This window comes from Neoarthrinium moseri, assembly GCF_022829205.1.
Source record: "Neoarthrinium moseri strain CBS 164.80 chromosome Unknown scaffold140_Wmoseri_CBS_16480, whole genome shotgun sequence".
Classification (NCBI taxonomy): domain Eukaryota; kingdom Fungi; phylum Ascomycota; class Sordariomycetes; order Amphisphaeriales; family Apiosporaceae; genus Neoarthrinium; species Neoarthrinium moseri.
In genome coordinates this window covers 19,044-28,605 of record NW_026055254.1, presented here as the reverse complement: position 1 = coordinate 28,605, position 9,562 = coordinate 19,044, and the positions used below count along the sequence as shown (strand labels likewise).

Sequence of the window (9,562 nt, the reverse complement as noted above, 5' to 3'; positions counted from 1 at the left end):
AGTCTCCAGCCGTTGGTCGGCGCTTCTAACAGCTCGATCGGACGCTGCTGAGGATTGTGGAGCCAGTAGACGCGCGCCGTCTCTCCTACAAGTCAGCAGGTGAGTCTAGCTGGTTACAATGATAGCAGAATCTTTAGCGTTGGCGCCAGCAACCGGGGGACGTGAAACAGAAGTGCTGAGAACGCAACAACGCTAGGACAGCGAAATACCCAACTTTTCTGTTTTGAGTCGGTACCTGGCTGGACTTGGCTAGGCTTGGCTGCACGGGTCTGCACATCTTGCTGCTAGCAGCTTTGAGGCGCGTCTGAGCGCCAGCAAATTGTGCCCAGAAAGATATCTGCCACGCTGTAGAAGCACACTGGGCAATGCAAAAGTACAGAAAGATGGCAGCCATACCCCTTATCAAGACTGGGGGTCTGGGACCATCGAAAGCTCCTTTAACGCCCACTATATGAGCGACTGGCGATATTAACCAAGCATTCCTGCCTCTTTGGTAAATTTCTGCATTTCTTTCATATGGTTTCTAGGCATTCGCTGCAACTCGCCGCCAATCACACCCAGAGGGCAGCGTCTGTCACCATGGCGGTTATTGAGAATCGAGGACCTGAGCTCCTCAAGGTCTGCATTGCGCTGTTGATATTTGCCGTCATTGCCACGTCGCTGCGATGCTACACCCGGCTTTGGGTTGTCAAAGCCTTCGGGGCCGATGATTGGACGATGGCCTTTGCTTGTGTAGGTGCCACCGCTGCATAGACAGGGAACAGGGCTGTTGAAACTCACTATACACATCAGATCTCTTTCATCCTGTTTGTTGCTTCTGCTATTACTGGCATTCACTATGGAACCGGCCGCCATGCCACGGATCTTTCCACAAACGACTTCGAGGAGGCAATGAAGGTGAAGACTGACCGCGTCTTGCATTCTGTTGAGATCAGATGGCTGACACGGCGAGCAGTACTGGTGGTTTTGCTATATTTGGTATTGCGTAACGATGATCACCTCAAAGATCTCTATCGGCATTTTCCTCCTCCGAATTACCGTCCACAAGATGCACCGCTACATCCTATATGTAGTCATGCTCCTCTCGCTAGTCTCCGGTTTGGTGTTCTTTTTCGTCACGCTCTTTCAGTGCCAGCCCATGACCTACTTCTGGGCCAAGGCACAAGGCGGCACATGCGTCAGCCCCGTCATCATTGCCGCCCTCACCTACTTCTACAGCGCTTTCAGTGTTATTTGCGATTTCACGTTTGCTCTTCTGCCGGTTGTCCTTATTCGCGGCCTTCAAATGGATAGCAGGATCAAGTGGGCTTTGATACCCATCTTGAGCATGGCTTGTGTGTACGTGATTTACCTCCAAGTTTCCATGGCTTGGGCTAACAAGCGTCACTAGTGCAAGTGTGGCCGTAGTCGTGCGTTTCGCGTACATCAAAGACTTCTTGGATCCGGACTTTCTATGTACGTTCAACTTGCCCCACCATTAGATAGCAGAGACCAAAACCTGACACTCGATCTAGGGGCGACTATGGATGTTGCAATCTGGTCAACTACTGAGCAGGGCTTAGCCATCACCGCTGGTAGTCTGGCAACCCTGCAACCCCTCGCAAAGCGGGCCGCCCAAAGATTTGGCTATTGGGAGACGCAGAATACTAAGCCTTTATCCGAAGATGCTCTGCCTCGCACGATCGGGAGTCTCGGCCAGTCAAAGAGCCGCATAAGAGCCAAATCTAACGGAGACTTCAGTCTGACTACTCTCGACTGGGAAAATAACCTTGGACAGTCAAGCCAGGAAGGGGGCCGACATGTCTTGCCCAATGATCAGATTATCATGACAAAGGAAGTCGCCGTAACCAGCAAACGGGGCAGTCTCTGGGGTGGTGCTGCGGAGGAGCGTAATAAGAGCGAGGAGGAGCTAACAAATTCTTCAAAAGGCGCATACAAAATACGAGTTGCACCCAAAAGCTGGCTCAATGATAGATAAAGTTAGAGTAACGACTAAGTTTTTTCGCAGGCAGGATTGGGATTGCAACGACACTCAGCGCAATAGAATATAGCCACTACTACTATTCAAGGCCACACCCTGACACAACCGACGCTTAGTGAGCAATGTGCGTATGTCATCTCACGTAGCTGCAACCCCTTATTTATAAAGCTTCGACTAATTTTATAACATGTATTCCCGGAACCAATTTGGCGCTAGCCAGGCCGCCTTGATAATACCAGTTCGCCAGCCGTATTTGGGCCTCGCATCTTAGTATAGACGGCGGGTACTTGACGTTGATAGGAGTGATGGGGGGAAAAGCTAATATACACTGAACCAAGCCAGGCAACGGTCAAAGCCAACCCGGCCTAGTAGTGGTAGAGATGGATAGAGGATTTGTCCTTCCAGTAGGTCTCGGTGCCATGCACTGAAGAGAGATAGGTTGGCATTCTGTTGTGTTGACAAGTGAGAAAGAAGATTGTATACACAGATACCCTTTATTCTGTCCATTTGATGCTTCTAAGTCGGCCCTCGTATATGAGTTATAATATCCTAGATTACTTCTGCGTAGTGATATACTGTATCTTCAAAATAGTTGTAGTAATACACCATCAGGTCCCATGCAATCACACACTCACTACTATGAAATCTGCGAAATGATGAATTATCCATCTCCGATCCACGCCTGCGATGAGGAGGGCATTTTCAGAACTACCAGCTTTGAGAAACATGCCATAGCTCGCTAATTGGCGGGGCAACTTTGGGGCATGTGCAGTTTGGAATTACTCTGCGGAATGTAACGTGGCTAAGCTGGCATGTAAAGTGTCATTTTGATCATTTTATGCTAGAGCTGACGTTCTGAAAGAAATACGTTGGCCAAAGCATGTCTCTTCTGGTCCGGGAATGAGCCGACGTGACGTCCAAAAAATTATCAAATGAAGTAGTAGCTGGCATATGACAGCACGGGCGTAGCAGACGGCGCTGGCACAAGATACTGTAAGCTCGAGCTTGAGCACGACCCTAACCAGTCAAATAGCGCTTCAAATCGGCACAGGCGATCCTTGTTTCGTCTGGCTTCAGAAGAAAGTGGCACCCCATTTGGCTCGGATACTTCCTTAGAGCCAGTAGCGGCTTGCATACCTGTAACTAGGAACACCCACGCTGAACTGGACAGCTTAGCGGAGAAGATACTCACCGTCTGCATCCTATGCCATTTAAGACGGCGGAGTTGTCTGTGATTCCCAAACTGAGAAAGGAAGGCCTCACAGATCCAAAGACATACATACCCGCCGATCTCTCTGCTTTCATGCCTCGGGAAAGGGCTAGAAAGATTAGTGGCACGGAGGATGGCGTGGACAGTCGTCAAGCGCGCGGTCCTGGCCCCCAGCAGCTCGCAGCCGTGCCGAAGACGGCGGCCACGGACCTCGTTGCGGCGCTTCAGCCAAGGGCCTAGTGACAGCACTTGTCTCCATAGACATGGATGGAGAAATTGCGCTAGCAACACTATACAATGGCACCACGACTAGTGCCGGAAGCTGACGTTTTCACCATAGATCACCTGACGATTCATGGTCTCGACTCTGGCCAAGGCTACGACCGGCTGAGCCATTGCATGAGCATGGATCTCCATCAGGGGGTTTGCCTTTGCCCTTGTTTGGACGTTGAATTCCGTTCTGGCTTTGGTAGTTATGATGCACACGGTAGCGTGAGGGTTCATCCTAAAAGATCTACCAACGCTTGCCTGAGCCGATGTTAGCCTTGAGCATGGCTGGAAGAGACGAGGCTAGGCTCAATGGCCCACCTCTCAACGAGGACGTGATATTACATTCTGTCCTTGTTATTTTGCACCTGCAGAGGAAGTACGGGTCAATCAAGCCACGTAGCTAAAGAAACCTTCCGAGTTTCTCTGCCACGGTAGGTAAATCATCTATCCAATCATGGCTCCTGTCTTTGCGGCAATCTTGGATGAATCAAGCAAAACCCTACCCATAAAATGTATTTCTTATAGAGCATGATATTCCAGTACAAGAGAAGTCTGGTTCCGACGGGGGGGGGGGATTTCTTTCATTTACGACCCTGCTAAACCACTTTGAGAGACGACGGTCTATTACCGTTCCAATAAGGTTTCGGTCAATCATTAATCCACCCTTTCGGTGCAGCTAGTGTCGGCCCTCTGGAATTGTTGGTACATCGGCAACTCGAATAGAGTTGTCCAATTGCAAAGGTTGCTTGACAAGTAATACTACTGTAGGTCTATAGTAAGTATATAGGAGAAGCCTTCACCTGAGCAGATCGATGACTAAGCATCCTAGAATATCACCACCTTTCACCCACTTACGGATTAATCACCACTGCCATACCTCGTACAGAAGAATTATCCAGACAGCGGAGTTGATCATCGTCTTAAAGACAAGAGGGCCCTTGCAACGATGAAAAGGTTGTATGTGTGGAATTTCGCGCTAAGCGTACCGATCAATACTTGATTGCGGCCAGCGATGATAATCAGGAGCACAGAATTATCGAAAGCTCGTGTACCTGTTCGGCCGCGAGCTTCTGCGAACAACATAACTTTGTTCTCATTCTACCTGTTGATCACAAACTTGTGTACAATTGTTGGCAAGGTATATAAAAGTAATGGGACGCTGTGAAGGCGCGATAGTAACTTACCGATGCTACTGGCTTTGGAAAGTCTAGGTTCGTGGGTGTGTCGCTTTCTCGGGAGAGGGGTAAGATGAAACTCTTTTCGAAGCCTCACAACCACCTTCATTCGGCTTATTTCTAATAAATCGGCTTGTCGGCCGCGATTGACGTGGCTGAGGCCTGTCAGGGTTTACTCCATGCTATCCACAAGAGACGGATCGATAAGACAAGAAGCATCAAACTCCAATGCTTCCCCAGAGACTCTTTTCGACAAGTTGATTCACCAACTGGTTCACGCCGTTGAGCGAATGAGTGTTCGGGCTAGTGTTCGGGCTAGCTTATAAGCTCTCCATTCCTGTTGCCTCGATGAAACTCTCTTGAAGTATGAAGATAGGTAAAAGCAGTAGAGTTGGGATAACGGTGACCGTGATATCAATGACAAAATATGGAACGAATGCAGCAAGGTAGGCATCAACTGGAATATGGTTCCTACGAGCAAGCTTGCAAACGAGTGAATCTTTGGGTAGGCCACTGTGAATTGTCGGAAGAACAAGTTCATTTCTCAGGCAACGGGCTCGCTGGCCAACAACAATTAGGGGACTAGCACACAACCGCACCAACGGTGCACAAGGATTAAGAAAATGACAAGCCACCCAATGAGAAAGACGCTAGGTTTGGCTCAGCGTTTCAGATAGTTGGCTCGCCTCGCGGAAATGAGGGTGGCTTATCCTGTTAGATTAATTCATGGGCCGATGTCGATTGTATGTCCGTCTGAAGAACTAGTTCAGTTCACAAGTGGTGGGCTCGCTGGCCAACAATAAATTATGGGACTGGTGCATGACCGCGCCAATGGCGCAGAGGGGTGGACAAAAAAACCATGGCAAGCCACCCGACGATAAGACGCTAGGCTGGCCTCAGTGTTTCAGATAGGTGGTTCGCCTCACGGAAATGAGTGGGGTCTATTCTTCTAACATGATTACAGATGACATCGCTCAATAGAGGATGGACAGAGCGTATGGCTACGGGTGCTGACGGCCGAGATCATGTGTTAAGGCCAGCTTTCGCATCGAGTCAAATCTTCTACTGTATCATCCGTCTTCATCAAGTTTCTATCATTCGTTGATAACTTATTTGCCCTTATTTTATGCGACGCCCAACGGAGAGTATCTCGTTCGTTCCGAGCACATTGGTATGCATGGCGCTCAAGTCGGCGAGGCCGAGTTTTTCTATAGGTGCGCTGGAGGAGCCTCATTATACTACCTGTGTTTGAGTATAACTAACAAGAGACGTGCAGTTGTGCCCAAATCAAGATTGCCGGTGGTGGATCAGGAAATCTCGGCCCTCTTGTCACAATCTTAGGCGTCTACCGCTAAGCCGATGAAGCTATAAATTTCAGTATTTTATGGCGCCAAGAATTATACCCTCGTCCCAGGCCCAGAGGTTTGGAACGGAGAGTCGACAAACTCAAATGAGACAAGTTTTGAGTCCTTAGGAAAGACTTCAGCAAGTATTGTATCCAGCATTGTAAAAACAACGTCGCCGTCGGCCAGTCTCCCAGAAAATCTGTCATTGTCTACGAGTTCACCTACGAGTTCGTCTACAAGTACCACTACCAGTGACTAGATCCAGCTAGCTACTAGTGCTGGGTCACATCCCCCATAGAGGTGGTTGCCGTAGGGGCAAGTTGAGAAAGCTCTGATCGGGTCGGGATGAGTGGTCCAGAGTGATGTGGAATGATGTGTCTATTTCAGAATCTGCTTTATTTTCACGGCGGCCTGGGTGGTGGCCAATGTACTGTATTCCGATACATTCCGAGGGGCATATGACTTGGCCAACTGGAAACGAGGGCCAAGTCCATATTCTCTTCTGTAGTTATATTGTCTTAAACAAATATGCGCAGTCTGGAACACCTTGAGGCCCTGACGGAATGTGGATGGAGCTACGAGTTGACAGGGTTTCTGACTCACTCATCTCGCGACGAAATGTTCGCCAAATCTGTGACTCACATTTCAGCTCATCACCAAGCTTCCGCGCATTGCCTACGTAAAGGGTACGGCCCTGACTCAGCCACTGTATGGCACAGCATTCAATATCGGTAGCCGCCTGAAGCTCTTTATGAGAGGATGTGCAAGATCACGCATACTTACGTTGATGATACCGCATCTATACCCCATAAAGAACTGCCATGGGTTGCTAAGTACAAGGATTAGCCCCGGCTTGTGAAGGGAATCCCATCAGCCAAATAACTAGATATCCATGCCCGTCCACTACTTGCGTTGGGGCTGTCAGTCTCTCGAGGATAGATGGTTCTCTTAGGGATATTGGCACTGGCCACAATTGTCCCTGTGTTGTTTGCTGTCAAGTCAAATTTATGAGGATGCTATTTCTTATCCACTGAGCACCCCACCATCGCTCTTCACGCCCATCTAGCCCAACTGATTGCGGAACCGCGACAGCCCAACTGCCAAATTCCTGCATCTAGCAATGGCGGGACTCATCCCGATGGGGCTAATTTATGACCGTCGAGGTGTGTACGTCAAGCTACCAGATATCGTATGGGGACTAGAGTTTTCACAATGAGAAGACGATCAAATCATGATCGCTGTGCTATCAAGTATCCCCTGGACTTCTGTACTTGGGGTCACGCTGGGATGAACAGCCCTTAAATATTGGGCCCTGTGCAGGACGATTGATCGGCATCTTGACTATCCGGGTCCCACCTTTTATGGCTGTAGTTAGCAGGGCAGGGTATGCCTGCAAGCTTCATCCTGTAGATCACTGCTATATCTACCGAAATGGGAGCAGGCAGGCAGGCTCAATCGCGATGCTCCACTTGAGGAAGGCTCACCCTCGGTAGTCTGCTAGCGCCCAATTGGCACAGTTCAGCGGATAGCCTGCCGTTGCGGCATATTCCTGGGCAACTCCATCTTTGTTTCCCAGGGGGAAGGGGTGAACTCGTCACCACCATGCAAACGCCTTAATATGCGCGAAATCCTTAGGAATAGGTGATCAAAATTACCTAAAAGCACAGAGGCAAAGCCCAAGCCCACGGTCCACACGACCGGGTTTTGACTGCTGGCCCATTGGAATGGCTCGCCTGCGCCCGAGACTTTTTAGCAAGTATGCTATTCTCGGTCTCCTTGGTGCAGATGGTCACCTCAGGTTGCGAACCCAGAGCTACGGCAGACAGGGCAGAGCTGCGAACCTGCGAGTCTTCCCAATGGTTCCTGATCCTGGTAATAGTGAGATGCTCTTGTTCTTGCTAAGTGCTTGGTGCGCTTGGGCGTGACGGAGGTGAGGCGCGTACGATCACGTGTTCCCAGTGTCTAAGAAGCGCAGAGTTTCGGGATGACAAGTAGCAAGTAGGTCTAGCTGTTGAAGAGACGAAAAGGCGTAGAAGTTCTCCGATGTACTAGCCATCGACTTCTATGAAGGTGGATTCATAATTATTTATGTCAGCTCAGTGGCGTCAAAGTTCTCATCATGGTTCGGCAAATGAAATGCGCTAGCACACGCATTTACCGCCCTAAGCGATGCACCATTCCCGTGCTAGACAGTACCGTTGGGGTCAGCGATATAGCCTATGCCGCACAGAGTCTCTTGCACACAAGCTATGACTCGTATGTCGCATGGCTAGGCCATCTTATGCCTTCTAGAATGCTAGAAATGTCACACTAGCGACCAAGCTATCTTCTGCAACCTGTAACGATGCCTGTGATTTTTGCAGATCGGAATATACTAGGTGGATGCGGAGAACTCTAGATGGGTAGTCGGTTGTGAGGAATCTTTCTCGATTTTGGAGGCCAGGCTAGTCGCATCAAGTAGAAATTTCGTATTCATCTCACACTCAGACATCTTTGTATAAGGGTTGGGGTCAAACGGGCGCTATGCTTCGGGCATAGCACAGGCCCGTGAGTACGGCACAGCTAATCAGGCACGCTCGGATCTCTCCGTCACAAGGGTCGTACTGCAAGTTCTACTTCACGCTGTTGCTTCTGACTTGCGCACCGCGAGGAGGAAGTTGGCCGTCATTGCAGGTGCCTGCGCTTTTTCGTTCGAGTTTCGGGCCACTCACCTACCAGAAGCTACTGGGACTTGTGGAGCCTCTAGCCGTAGGTATTTGTCTTGTCAGTCTACGGATGCACCCTGATCGCATTTCGTCGTTTACTGACGTTTGGCATTGCGGTATGGCACAGGTATGGAACTATAACCGCAGATCACCGATCGTGTGTGAGCTAGACATGATTGGATTTCATTTCTTTTTTTTTTTCTTGCGTGCGCAAAACTCGATCAGAAACCGCTTCTAGTACTTTCTGGTCAGATGGCGCCACTAACTTCACATGTTCTAACATGGTTGATTGCTAGTTCGATGACAGCCAGGCTAACAAGTGATTACGACCCTGCCAGGTGATTTGATAGTAATATACCTGCACGCTCAATCTTGGCAGGGCTCCAGCTAGTACAATAGCAATTACCGACCAAACCTCAAGATTGTCATGAAGCCACGGCCGCACGCTTTTGATAATATTTTACAACGAACAAATAGAAACAGAGCCCCAGGGACCCTAAATCGCTGGTTCGAAAGTCGTTCGTCATCCTTGGGCCCTATTCATACTTCAAAAATTACCAACTGAATTTGATCTATAGACCAGGTGAGGCAGGGTCTTCGTCCATCTGCCAGAACAGTAGCCAGCGGGCTGGCTGGCATGTTTGACCCATCTCAAAACGCGTTTCCCCGGAAGCTCAAGCATGAATAGGTAGGTGACTCCTAACTACTCGGATTTCTTTCAAGCAGCAGTTCATAGCCCAACAGGGCTCTATTTCAATTTGATCTCGGCCGATGGCTAGTTATCAGCCTGATTTGCATCAACTGCCATGGAGGGAAGAGCGGTTTCGACAAGAGAACATGTTCGCCTCAAGCTTTACTACCGTGGGCATGTTTTG

At 49.3% G+C, this 9,562-nt stretch overlaps 1 protein-coding gene across 1 annotated transcript; it reads left to right on the top strand.

The window, feature by feature from the left end:
• Window positions 1-579: 579 nt before the first annotated feature.
• Window positions 580-1,978, top strand: JN550_013792 (uncharacterized protein; the record flags this gene model as incomplete). The annotated part of the gene is made up of 5 exons (XM_049312418.1): window positions 580-732; window positions 793-897; window positions 956-1,338; window positions 1,391-1,455; window positions 1,515-1,978. The coding sequence occupies 5 exons, from the start codon at window positions 580-582 to the stop codon at window positions 1,976-1,978; spliced, it is 1,170 nt and encodes a 389-aa protein (XP_049164243.1).
• Between the last annotated feature and the right edge of the window lie 7,584 nt (window positions 1,979-9,562).